The sequence below is a fragment of the Cotesia typhae genome, unplaced genomic scaffold (genome assembly GCF_013202065.1).
Source record: "Cotesia typhae breed Kobodo isofemale line unplaced genomic scaffold, CoteBio_Ctyphae contig_20, whole genome shotgun sequence".
Classification (NCBI taxonomy): domain Eukaryota; kingdom Metazoa; phylum Arthropoda; class Insecta; order Hymenoptera; family Braconidae; genus Cotesia; species Cotesia typhae.
In genome coordinates, this window is record NW_027423725.1 from 920,817 (window position 1) to 935,175 (window position 14,359).

At 28.6% G+C, this 14,359-nt stretch overlaps 2 protein-coding genes across 3 annotated transcripts in view; both read left to right on the top strand.

The window, feature by feature from the left end:
* LOC141538325 (mediator of RNA polymerase II transcription subunit 20) overlaps positions 1-2,428 on the top strand; it is a 48,865-nt gene extending 46,437 nt beyond the window's left edge. The window contains exons 3-5 of the mRNA XM_074259708.1: positions 1,589-1,848; positions 2,050-2,160; positions 2,247-2,428. Coding sequence (XP_074115809.1) covers positions 1,589-1,848; positions 2,050-2,160; positions 2,247-2,339 — 464 coding nt within the window. The 3' untranslated portion in view covers positions 2,340-2,428. The remainder of the gene's footprint in view (positions 1-1,588; positions 1,849-2,049; positions 2,161-2,246) is intronic.
* A 1,274-nt stretch (positions 2,429-3,702) lies between these two features.
* Positions 3,703-14,359, top strand: part of LOC141538122 (uncharacterized) — a 44,303-nt gene continuing 33,646 nt past the window's right edge. For both annotated transcript variants that reach the window (XM_074259453.1, XM_074259455.1), the window contains exon 1: positions 3,703-3,916. The gene's annotated coding sequence lies outside the window, so the exon portion shown is untranslated. The remainder of the gene's footprint in view (positions 3,917-14,359) is intronic.

A 14,359-nucleotide genomic window follows, 5' to 3' on the forward strand; every position in this document is an offset into this window, starting at 1 on the left:
TCTATAATTTTACGATATTTTTAGTGACTTGATACTTGAAACATGAGACAATTGGTGAACAAGTTGAACAAGTTACTGGAAGCCACGACAAACTTATCTTATAGTTTATAAGAATTCTCAAAGCTTTTATTTTTATTCTTTCAGTTAAAGTTTTACTCTTTACCCACTGGGTTTATAGTTTTCCAACTTTACCCTTTTTTATTTCGTTTTATATAAAAAAAAAAAACCCGAGACTATTTTAAAGTACTTAGTACTTCGTTTCGTAAAATAAATTACTATTTCTTCTTAAAACTCCTCAACAGCGTTTAAATTACCCAGGTTTTAAATCTTACTAATTATTAAATTTATCAAACTCTTAATAAAACAATTAAAAAATTTTATTAAAATGCTTCGTAAGTTTTATTTAATTAAAGAAGTAAATTTATTTATAAAAAAATTAGTATGTAATTATAGTACAAAAGTTTATTTCTCCTCTGACTTCTGACGTTAATCTCTTTCTCCAACCCGTAGCAACGTAGCTAGTAACAACTACCTAGAAACTATAAACACGCCCCTAACAACACTAGTCACGCCTAAATTACCGATGGTTAGCAACCTAAGACACGCCCTTAGTAACGATTACATGGATACACCCCTTAGCAACGCTAAATACGCCCCTATTAACAATAACCACGCCCCTTAGTACCAGTTGCTAAGGAGATATAAATAGGGGCGTTACTAAGGTTGCTAAAGAAACTTAGCCACGCCTTTAGTAACGTAAACTCAGCAATTTCAATCACACTGATAGTAAAGGCTGCTTAGCAACACTAACATCGCTTATTAGTATCACTAACTACGCCTCTTGAAATATTAACCACGCCCCTTAGTGAACCGTTGCTAAGGAATTTTTACGAGAGGTATTACTGAGGTTGTCAAGCAGTCTGTCACGTCCAATTACTGAAACTTAGCAACCTAGGACACGCATTTAGTAACGAATACATAGATAAACCCACTAACAACACCAGATACGCCTCTAGTAATAGTAACTACACCTTTTTAGTTACGGTTGCTCGAAAAATGTAAAAAGGGGCGTTACTAAGGTTGTTAAGCAAAGTTAACCACGCTGTTACTGACATTTGTTTAGCAATTTTAGCTACATTGATAGTAATTGCTACTTAGCAACGCTAACCACGCCTCTTAGCAACATAAACCACGCCCCTTGAAGTACTAATCACGCCCATAATGACGTTGCTAAGAATTTCTTGCTAATGGTGCTACTGCGGTTACCAAGCAGTCTTGGTCCTGTCCTTAGTAAGGGTTGCGTAGCAACCCTAACCCCGCCTCTTAGTAACGTTTACCACGCCTCCTCAAAGCCTGATTAATAGTTACTTAGCAACCTTAGTGACGCCTTCTTTTTCCTTAGCAGCCTTAGCTACGCCCCGGAAACAGTTGCGAAGCAACTGTGGCAACACCTCCTAGTTATAATTGTTAGTAACCTTAGTCACGCCCCTAGTAACCTTAGCCACGGCCCTATCAACCGTTGCTTAGCAACGAAGCCTTATAAATTCCGCATGACTTACCATAATTGTTATTAATTTTTTTTTTCCAGGACACCACAGAATAATTCACGTTCTCCACAATTCAGAACAACCAGCGTCGGTATTTGCAACCCTCGAGTCTAACAACAAGACAGTTTCTTTGATAGCCGACGGGCTGTTTGATCTGTTGATGATGAAGCTGAGCAACATCTACGAGGTGAAAAAGCACATCAAGATCGAATCCAAGGGCCCGAGGTTCGAAGTTGGGGACTTTTGCGTGAAATTGGGCAGCGTGACCATGACCCAGAATTTTAAGGGCATCCTCGTCGAAGTATGTGCTCGTCATTGGCATCATTATTTAATAACTATCAACTTGTACTATACTTCCCTTTACCCAGATCTAGACCTGCTCAATTATTCATAAAGTGTTCTTATGCCGGATAATTAATCAAATCGATCGAACTAGATCCTAATAAACTTAAACTTGCTCGAAATAACTTACAACGTGTAATTTTCTCGTCGTGATTTGCAGGTCGAGTACAGACCCTGCGTTGTACCTGCGATGGCCTGGGATCTCATTAGAGAATTCTTGCAGGGCTACCTTGGGTGCACCATCAGCAATCAAGCGCCCCAATTTTTGCAGGTACTTTTTGATTTAAAATAACGCAATTTAATGCTACTTTTTACGTAGTCTTTTTTTCTCTGATTAATGATTATATTACCTTCTAGTCGCGGATGAATGACATTTATCAGCCCACGGATACCATCGCTCAATATCTCGAGCACTTTGGACAATACCGAAAAGCTACTGGAGTCATCTAACAACACAAAGTCTTGCAAATTTTGTACTTGGAATTAAGAATAAACATTTGAATATTCAAAAAAAAAAAAAACACGTTATTAAAAGGCAATAATGTTCAAAAATTTATTTTTTATTATATTTTTGATAATTGAAGCTAAAAATTAATTTATTCTTGATTTCTTTTTAAATTTTTATGACAAATTTATGATACCAAACCGAAATGAAATTTCGATTTTAGAAAAATATTGTCGCAATTATTCAGAGAAAAAATATTGTAAAAAGTACTTTTATGACAATTTTATGAATTTTAGTACACTTTTATGAAGACTTTAGGATACTTCTATGACAATTTTATGACTACTTTAGGATACTTTTATGACAATTTGAGGACACTTTTATGACAATTTTAAAATACTTTTATGACAATTGTCTTAAAAATGTCCTAAATTTTTCATTAAAGTGTCCTAAAATTGTCCTAAAAGTATCATAAAATTATCATAAAAGTGTCCTAAAATTGTCCTAAAAGTATCCTAAAATTGTCTTAAAATTATCATAATATTATTCTTATATTTTACATAAAAGTATCCTAAAATTGTCATAAAAATACTTTTTACAATATTTTTTATATTATAAAAATGTCCTAAATTGTGTCACGTTTAAGATCCTAAGCTTATGATAATTTTTTTTTACACGGGTTTGCTAATTTCTACCCCCCAATCAATTTAAAATTTAGATTAATCCCAAAACTAATTTATATTTGTGTCAAAATATGAATTTCAATATTAAATTCATGTTGAATCAGAATTTTTTTGTGCGGGAATTCCGGGATAGGACGAAGATTCCGATTTTTTTTTTTTTCGGTTACTGTAACCTCATATATCTCTCCCTCCCTAAAATTTCTTAAATAAAAACCGGGCGTCAATTTTCATCGACAGTTGAATTGTAAAGTTTACAATTACAAATTGTATAACTTGCTCAATATTATTCGACATTTTAAGTTTCTTGCTAGCCTTGTTTGTTGGATAAAATTTACAATAGTAGCTCGTAAAAATTATTAAATGAGAAGGTATTAGGACCACAAAACTGTAGAAAAATCCTCCTAAAATCGGCCCTAAAAAAAAAGCTCTTTAAAATCATCCTCGTAGCAGGAATCGAAGTTTCCTTCAGTAGATGAAACAGCCCAGCCGGTTTCAGAACAAGTAGGCTTCCACACTCCCATTATCCGTCCCTTACACACTTTGTTCACTTAGTATCCCCAGCAGGACTCTCCTCTTGCAACCTCCAGTTTAGTCCCCTCTTTTTTCCCAAAGATGTCGCTGGCGGTGCCAAGCGCAAGCTCGATTCTTTAAAATGGCGTTATCTGTTGCAGTCCCGGATGTTTTTTCTCGCGACAGGCCGGGGGCTCGCTTTGATCTTGAGAAAATTTCGTTAGTTTAGTCCTATCGTAGTCGCTCCTCGGTAGTCCCTCCCAGTGCGCTATCGATTACCATTCATAAACAAATAGTGCCAGTTAGCTGTTCGGTGGCTCAGAGACTCAATTATTAAAGGACTTGAATTGAAAAAAAATAAATTCTCACTAGCCTGGATACCCTTAAAGGTAAGAACTCTGACATTGGACGCTGAGGCGCTATGTAGCTCTTTATTACAGTACTATACACTCCGTGACCATATTTGGTCACCGCAATTCCGTCAAAATAAATAAGCGGGTCAATTTAACTCGTCTCGAGGTTCAGCGCGACTCTTGCTGCCCGGCTCTAGATCCTTGAGGCTCTAAAGATCCTTAATTTATTTTTTTACTGAAATTCGCGAGCGGGTTTAATGATTCGAGACTCGTTTGTTGTCTGCGGGGATCTGAATGGTTAAAAATAAATAAATAATGCCACAAGACGAATCGGTGAGACCGGAAGCGAGACCGGATACCTCCCGATGCACGTGATCGAAATAATTTAGTTTGTCTTGTTTATGCCAATGCTAACTCGCCTTTTTTTATGGAATCTCCGAGATGAGAAGATTCAAGAGATAGAAACTGAAAAATCTTTTGTACGTGATTTTATTTTTTTCGTCCTTAAAAATTATTTTTTATTGATTTTTGTAATATGAAGTGAAAGTTTTATTTAAATTGAAATAAAAATCTTTTTTTTATGAAGGTGAATTCAGCAGACTGCTAATTTTTGAGAATTTTTAGATTAATTTTAACTTAATGGTTCTGAAAAAAATATAAAAAATTTGTTAAAATTTCCACATGCATTTTTTTGTACTATTTTTTCTGTAACAAATAAATTGTCTATAAATTATTAAAAAATTATCAGATGTCTGCCAAATTCACACTCATTTTTTTTTTTTGTGTTTTTTAGGGAAAATTTTTAATTTGTTTAAAAATTAAAAAAATTTATTTTGATATTTTAAAAATTACAAAAATTTATTTTAATATTTTAAAAATTGCAAAAAATTTATTTTAATATTTTAAAATTGCAAAAAATTTATTTTGATATTTTAAAAATTTCCATTTAACTATTTTTTTTTTTTTTTTAATTAATTTTTAAATAAACAGTTGGAGATACCAAAAAATTGATAAGAACCTTTTTGATAGATAATTTAATTTTCTAAAAAAATTTGAGCCAGATTTTCTATTTTTAGAAATGTATTTAACTTTTTTTTTTTTTTTTTATAAAAAAAATTTTAAATATTAAAAGAAATTGTATTAATATTTTTTTAAATTATTTTTTAATAAATTCTTTCTGTAATAATTTATTTATTTTATTGAAAAAATTCAAAAATTATTTTAAATTAAAATTTGGTTTAATTTTCCGGTCAAATTTTTAAAAAATTGAATGAATATTTACTCAAAATTTAAATATGACAATAAATTAAAATATTTCTTAATAATTTTGCAATTAAAAATTTATTTCAGCTAATTAAAATTTTATTTAAATATAAAAATGTACTCGAATATTTATCGGATTGTTTAATGTAAGAAATGACCTTTTATCTTGTGAAATATTGACATTTTTGAAGATATAAGCTCATTTTTGTGTTACACTGATCGAGAGCTTTTATTTGAGTACCCACATCAATTTTTCATATATTTATATATATTATATATATGTATATATGAAAAATATATGAAAATGCATGTGGGTACTCAAATGAAAGCTCTTGATGAGTGTAACATCGGGATGAGCTTATATCTTTAAAAATTTCAATATTTAAGAAAGTACAGTGCAATTTAATAAAATTCATTATTTAATAAAGCAAAATTTTATTTATTTATAGTTCACAAAGTGACTGAGAGGTTGCTAGTATTTGGAATATTTAAATTAATCATTCTTGATTATAGAAATATAAAAAAAAAAAAAAAATTGGATTTACAAAACTTCCGCATGTTTACTTAAATTAAACTCGTCAAAAAAGTGAATATTTAAAATATTTAGTTAGTCATTGAGGGTAAAAAGTAAAACAAATATGACCTCATAAACATCTGAGGCAAAAAGTAAAAAAAAAAGTCCCTTTTATTTCGCGAGTCTCTTCTCGTTTCAACGTCCGTCTTTTAACCGTCCGTTAATTCTCGTTAACGAGTAAGACTAAGATCTTACAGCATAAGATTCTCATCATCTCAGCCTCTATTTTTATTATTATTATTTTTCTAACGATTATAATAATAAAGTAAAAAGCTCCTTAGAATTATTCTTTATATGAGTAAAATTTTTTCATTTAAAAAGCGAAGTGAGTTATAAATAAAGTATGTATAATAAACGATTAATTACTCTGTGTCAGAGTTCATGGATTCGGTGACGTCATCAAAGCTATAGAAATTGCTTGAAAAAAAATTCAGTAAATTAGTCGACTTTCTTTTTAAAAAAATTAGTAGGAGTCAAAAAAAAAAATGAGTTTGTAATTTTTGGAAAAATTAATCTTACATTCTTTATTTTAAAAGAATTTTGAAAATAAATAATTTTAAAAAAGTAACAAGTTATTTCGGTCAACTTTTGAGAATAAGAGTTTTAATCAGAATGACAATTTTAGGATACTTTTATGTAAAATATAAGAATAATATTATGACAATTTTAGGACATTTTTATGAATTTTAGTACACTTTTATGACGACTTTAGGATACTTTTATGACAATTTTAGGACATTTTTATGATAACTTTAGGACAATTTTAGGATACTTTTATGACAATTTTAAAATAGTTTTATGACAATTTTAAAATACTTTTATAAAAATTTTTAAATTGTCAAAAAAGTATTCTAAAATTGTCATAAAAGTATCATAAAATTGTCTTAATAATGTCCTAAAATTGTCATGTGTCATAAAATTGTCTTAAAAATGTCCTGAAATTTCCATAAAAGTATTTTAAAATTATCCTAAAAGTATCCTAAAAATGTCCTAAAATTTTCATAAAAGTATTTTTAAATTGTCCTAAAATTGTCATGTGTCTTAAAATTGTCATAAAAGTATCCTAAAATTATCAAAAAAATGTCCTGAAAATTCATAATAGTGTCCTAAAATTTTCATAAAAGTATTTTAAAGTTGTCATAAAATTTTCCTAAAAGTATCCTAAAATTGTCATGTGTCTTAAAATTGTCTTAAAAATGTTCTAAAAATTTCATAAAAGTATTTTAAAATTGTCATAAAAGTATCCTAAAATTATCATAAAAATATCCTGAAAATTCATAATAGTGTCCTAAAATTGTCATAAAAGTTTCCTAAAGTCGTCATAAAAGTGTACTAAAATTCATAAAAATGTCCTAAAATTGTCATAATATTATTCTTATATTTTACATAAAAGTTACAATATTTTTTCTCTGAGTAATTGCGACAATATTTTCCTAAAATCAAAATTTTATTTCGGTTTGGTGTGATAAATTTGTTCTAAAAAATGTCCTAAATTGTGTCACGTTTAGGATCCTAAGCTAATGACTCTTTTAGGTCAATTTTTTTTTACAGGAATGCAGTTAATAAAGTTTATTAAATATAAACAAATCTTTCAATCAGTCTAATTGTTTTTTTAATGTAATTTTTGAATTTCCCGCTAAAAAATTCATTCAATTAAAAAATTTTTGAATTAATACCTCTTGAAAATAATTTCTCTTAAATCAAGTAGATTTTTTGTCAGTGTATACTTAATACATTTAACTATCGCAGATATTTAATGGGCGATGTTTATGAGCCAGATGTTTTCGGGCATCTGTAATCTTTGATTATTTATTTAAAAATTTATTTTGTCGAACAAAAAAATATGAGAGCTCCTTGATGGAATATGAAAATGAAAGAGAGCTTCAGAAAGGAACAGATAGATTTAATAATACAAAAGTACGTTTGCTTGAACGCATTCGGAGGCATATCACTCTCTATATATGTACTGGTTGCGTCAGTACGTACTCACACCCTTTAAACGGTCTCACTACTGAGCAAATGAGTTTGCAGTTATTCTGAGACTGCCGGGGTTAATGCCCAGTTCACGGCAAATTTAATGCTCTCACAGTCATTACAAAAGCATTTTTTAATCACTCCCTGGTTTAAACAACAATATGATAACTATTTAACTAGTGATTAACAATTTTTCTAATTCGTCTTAATTTATTTTATGAAATTTTAAAATTTAAATTATGCAATTTTTTTTTTTATTTAAATTTTAAAATTTAAAATTTTTAATAATTTATTTTAATTTAAAATTTTAAAATAGTAATTATTATTTTTTTTTTTTTTAAAGCATTTTAATGGAAAATTTAGACAAATTTCAATAAAAATTATTTTACATTCAAATTTTCTTAATAAATTTTAATGCAAAAAATTAAAAATAATTGATTATTGATATTATTGAATTTAAATAAAATTAATTAATTTTCGGTTTGCTGAAATTAATTTACGTGACAATTTTTAATAAATAAATTATATAAAAAAAATTCGAAATTTTTGGGTGATTTTTAACGTGCTGTAACTCTAAGGAAAATTATCGTACAGCAAAAAAAAAGTAAATTGTAGCTCCAAGTGTCTAGTTTTCAGATATGACCATGAAAATTTTTTATCATGTTCGGGTCTGGAGAAATCCTAAGAAAACTACGAAAAAAAAAATTTTCCAAATTTTTTCTCGTCTTAAAAAAAATCTACGGGCTTCAAAAAATTTTTTTCCATTGTTTCGCTGAAAAGCTTTTTTAGAAAATTTAATGCCCTTCAATTTGACGTAATCAAAAAGCCTGTACGATGATTTGCCGCAGAGTTATCGTCAGTCAAAGCAAAAAAGTACTTTTTCACTTTGACAATCAATAACTCTGGAAATAATGATCGTATAGGAAATCGAAGGACGGTTTTGAAAACTACACGATATTCTCTATAATATACCGTGAATAGCTTTTGTCAAAAAAAATTTTTTTTTATTGAAAACTTTAACAGAAAAAACGACAAAAATTCGCATAATTAAGGATATTTGGATAACTTGGTATAACTTTGGATGAAATGGATTTACAAAGGATTAAGTCGGTAATTTTTCAACCTCCAAGTGTCCCCTAAAATCCCTGAAAAATTCAAAGCGCTGCGATTTTTTTTTCATAGTGCCCCGAAGCTGTGAGCAATTTTTCGATTTTTATTCATTTTTTCAATGAAAAAAAATTTTTTCTCAAAAATCTTTATTTTTTCAATCAAAAAGATTAATTTTTCAAGAAATTTGAAAAAAAAAAAAAAATTTCAATTTTGTTTTTTCAAAAATTTTTTTTTTCATTATTATCAGTACCATAAATTAATTTATTGCCGTAACAAACTGGTTACGGGGTAAGTTATTCCAAAACTCGGCTAATTTTAAAAGAACCAATGGCTTTGCTGTAAGTATACTCATACTCCTAAAATTTGTCCGTACAGAACAGCAATAGCCATAGAATAAAATAGAACAGAATAGAATCGAAGAGAATCTAAAAATGAAAGGGATTAGACGGCTGCCAATTTTGCTGGACGTTATAATTCACACGGTCATTGATCGTTCAGGAAATTATTCGGGCATTGCCTCACACCCATTACATGCTACTGTACACCCATACTCCTCTATCTATACTCTGTACTGGGTACTATAAACTATATACGACGGATCCTCGCCCGCTATCCGCTATCCACTATCCGTTATCTTCTATATACGTTGCCATTCTCATTCTCCGGGGTAACGAAGACCGAAATAGACCCAATAACTGGCAACAACAGTCTAAAACTGAGACAGACTGATTGAGACTGGTGCTCCCTAGTACCCACGGTTATCTTGTGCTATATTCAATCGCCAGATCAATAATTTTAACCAGCTCTCAAGAATTCCATTTATTTATGCTCTGACTCTTCTTTACTTATTTTAATACGCTAACTTGGAATTTTACGAAAATATTTTGGTAATTATGGATTCTGTTGTGATTTATGTTTTTTTTTTTTTTTTTTTTTTTTTGTTAAGAACTAACAAGTTTTACAAGATCAATTTTTTATTTTAATTATTTTTGATGCAAGGTAAAGTACTCAGTACTTGAACACTTATAAAAGTTGGACCAGTACTTGAACAAACTTTTAGCATTGTTGCAATACAAAATCCGTATATTTTTTATGAGTAATATTCGCATTTTATAATTATTCAATGATACAGTACACGGCGAAAAAAATATAGGGATTTTTCCTATTTTTGCATAGGGAAAATTCCTATGTTGACATAGATATTTTTCCAATGTTAACATAGGAGTTTTTTCAATGTTAACATGGGAATTTTTTCTTTATTAACATGATAGAAATATCCATGTGACATAGGAAAAATTCATTTATCACTAAAATTTATGTAACTTAATTTAATAATTACAAATTCACAAAAACTTTCTCATTCGAGCAATTTCAGATAATTTAAAAGTAAAACAATGATATACAGTCGGTTTGTGATAAAAAAATTCGAGGAAATTTTTTTCAAATTTTGCTTTACATTTCGAAAAAATTAAAAATCCAGCAGATTATGGACGGTGTGGCTTAAATTGCCATAACTTTTTCAAAAATTGACTTATCGGGACGTTTTTTTTTTCAAAATTTTTTTTATTAAATATTCTTTTTGAGAAAAAATAAAAAAAAATTATTCAAACCTATCTTCATCGTTATTTTTTAGATTTTCCAAAAAAACTCCGAATTTCTCAATGATAAACATTTTTAATTTCGTTTTTCTTTCTTTCATATGAAACTTTGACATTTTCTACAAATATCCTAAAAATTTCAGAATGGTGTTTTTTCGATTTCTATTTTTTTTTCAGTTGAAAAAAAAATTTTTTTTCATGTCATAAATGAATTTTTTGTATGTCACATGGATATTTCTATCATGTTAATAAAGAAAAAATTCCTATGTAACCATTGGAAAAATTCCTATGTTAACATTGTAAAAATAGGGAAAATCCCTTTTTTTTTTGCCATGTATTCTACCTTAACTTTAATGCAAAAAAAAATTGAATAAAAAATTTATCGGGTAATTACAGCGCCATATAATTATATAAAAGTAAAATAGTAATTAGCCATTAGACTAACAACAATAATAGTAAAATAAAAAGTAATTCGAATGGGTGTGTTAATTGCGGCAACAATTGTAGCTGGGAAAAGCGCGAAGAATAGCCAAATAACCATTGTGTCCAATCGGAGATACAGGATGTCACCGCGTCGTTAGCCATGCATCGGCAGAGCATTAACCTACTTTTATTTAATCATCATGCTCAATCATTTGATACCAATGATGGTTCTTATTCATTATGATTAAAGAGGAAATTATATAGTTACTCTTAAAATGCCTATAACTGCTAAAATATCAATTTTTGGAAAAAATTATAAAAATCCAAAATTGTAGCTTAGAAAATTTCCTACAAAAAACGTTTTTATAGTATAGGGTTATCTTTAATATTTTAGGAGATACAGTAATTTAATACTTAATTAGTGTTGCTATAGTGAAAAATAAAAATCATCTAATCGTTCCTAAAAAAGAAATAAATATTAAAATTATTATTATCATGATTATTTATTGATAATAAATTTTCTGAAGTTTTTAAAATTACCTGCACGTATAATCACCGTAATAACTTCACCAAATAAATAATTAAAATATGATATCAATTACTTCCTGCCTTAAATTATCCGTAAGGTTATAGTTCGCATTATTTTCGAGGACCCTTTTCTCCTTTTGTACCTCGCAAGGTTATGTACATTAATTCGTACGTATCACTAATACTAAAAGAGTATCTAAACACTAAATTAATCTCGGCGCTTTTACTCGTCACGACAAAGGAATTTTTTTTTTTGGCTACCGCGCTTAGAATTTTTATTAATTTTATTCAGCCTTTGTCAGATCCAACTCATCGATATATTTTTAGCATTCAAATAGCTTTATCAATTTTTACGGTTATTTTACAATTATTTTTTTTTTTTTTGAAGGTCAATATAAATTTTTTTTATGTAAAATTAAAGTTTGACAATTTATTTTTTTTATAAAAAAATAAATTGATACAAAATTTTGGAATGTTTCTTCTCTTTCCGAGTTTGCTGGTGAAAATCTTGGTGCGAATTCTATGTACTCTTAAAGTCTATTTATATATCTGATAAATTTACTCACATACCCACGCGTTAGATGTTTTCTTCGAAGCTTTTTGGTATTTCATACAACGAATTTGTTATTTTTAAATACAATTACTCATCATACATTATTTTATTCAAATTTCCCGCGCAATTTTTAAAAATCCCGCCATAGCGGCCATTTTGTAAATTACCCGCCATTTTGATTTAAAATGCAAAGATTAGATATTTTTTGCATTTATATGCCTAAAAAAAGAAATTATTAATTTGTAGAAAATATTTTAATTAATTAATTTATTAAATTAAATAAAGAAAATAAAATTCAAGAAATTAAAAAAATTCAAGAAAAAAAAAAGTTTAATTTTTATCCCCAATTATTTGAGATATTTCACATTTATAATTGTAAGTATCATAAAGTTTATTTTTAATTTCAATTACAACAAAGTTCTAGTTTCAATTCGTAGATCAAGTAACCTAGAAATAGATATAAGTTTATTGGAATAAATCGAGCATTAACCGGGTTAAATGGACTGAGAAAAAGAACTAAGCGGCTATTAACCCAGTCTTTATTATTGTTTTCATTTGCAGCGGCTATAACTCTAAGAACTTTTGCTTTTCGTATTAAATAAATAATTATACCCTAAAATATTTCGAATGCGCGTCTTAGGCGCCAAGCGCTAATGTGTTTAAATATACAAGTTTTCACTAATCATCTTTATACTATTTTCAATTTTTTAATAATTTTATGTCCAATGGTGATGAAAAAATAATTATTTACTGTATACGGAAAGAACAAGATGACACTGGATATCATCCTAGATTATACTCATTATAATCTGGATTATACTCATTATAATCTGGATTATACTGGGTGATATCTGGATTATACTCATTATAATCTGGATTGTACTGGGTGGTATCTGGATTATACTCATTATAATCTGAATTATACTGAGTGATATATGGGGATTATACTCATTATAATCTGGATTATACTGGGTGATATCTGGATTATAAGTGAAATTTATTGTCAAAAAAAATTTTTTTTTGCTCAAAAAAATAATTAGGAAGAAAAATATTTTCTTGTCTCAAGTAAACCTTTTTTTCTGTGTGTATTTTTTTTGCATAATTTTGTATCTCCAAAGACCAAGGTTGTACACATATGAGCAGTAATTTTTTTTGTGGTAAGAATTTGCAGTGAGGGAGAGGGGCTATAATGAAAACTTATAAAGGGACATTTGAGAAGTAGATAAATTGAAAATTTCGGTGGCTTTATGGCATAACTCGACAACGAAAAGTTGATAAGGCGTAAGTCTAGGTAGCACTCAAACGATAAATTCAAGGCGACCCGAACCGAAACTGCTACTCTGCCATGGGAAGTAGGAGTGGTGCAAGAAGAATTATCCTGAAGAATCTCTCCGGTAAAAGAGTGTAAGGCGGAAGCTGAGGAAATAAACAGTGGAGGCCTTCGCCGGCTTTTCTCTTTACTTAAAACGTTTTTAAATTTACGACGACAGTTTGTTATTGTTTTTTCCGCTTATTTTTCTATTACGATTCTATTTACCTCTAATGTGAGTAGAACACATTAATTTATCAGTTCAAGCTTTCATTTAATTTCAGAAAAATTTTTTTACATTTTGATTGATTTTAATGAGCTTTATTGTCTGTTAATAAATAATTTTTTATAATCGTAGGATTTAATAAATATTTATTAAATCCTAATAATTATTTTTTAACTATTAATAAATGTAATTTCCTTCCAAAGAAATATTTATTGAATGTTAAAAAATATTTATTAAAATTCAATAATTGTCTTTAAATAAATTAAATTATTTATAGTTACTAAGTCCTTTTATCAATGTAATTTATTAAAAATATTTTGTGACCAAAGTTGAGTTTTAATTCACTGAATTACTTATTCAAGCTCCAGATATTGGATTAAATTGATCGAAAGTATAAATAAAACTAAAAATATTTTTTTTTACATTAATGAAATAAATAATAAGACACAAAATTCTAAATTTTATAAATTGCTGAAGATTAAGATAATAAATAATTTTGAACGTAACAGTGTGAAGCTTAGTGCGACTTTGGATGGTTATAATGACGGAGAGTGGGAGTATGGAGACATATTATGGAGTGGAGAAGAGGGTGGTGGTGAGAGACATCATGTAGAAATACCGGAGACCAGGGACATAACGTAAGAGAACTTGTGGTTGAAGGATCTTCGCTCTGGAATTGTTACTACGCGGTAGGATGGGTCTATGTTTGTATGAACTAAACCCTTATATGTACTGAACATACTGGTGCTAGTACTGGTACTGATTCGCCAGATCCCTCGGGCTTATACATTTATGTATTTCTGTGTTGTCTTCCGATAGCAAAATTCCAGATCTCGGTGGATTATTATTTCTTTTTTTTTTTTTTTTTTTTATAAAGTAATAATAATAATAATAATAATAATAATAATAATTTTTAAATAA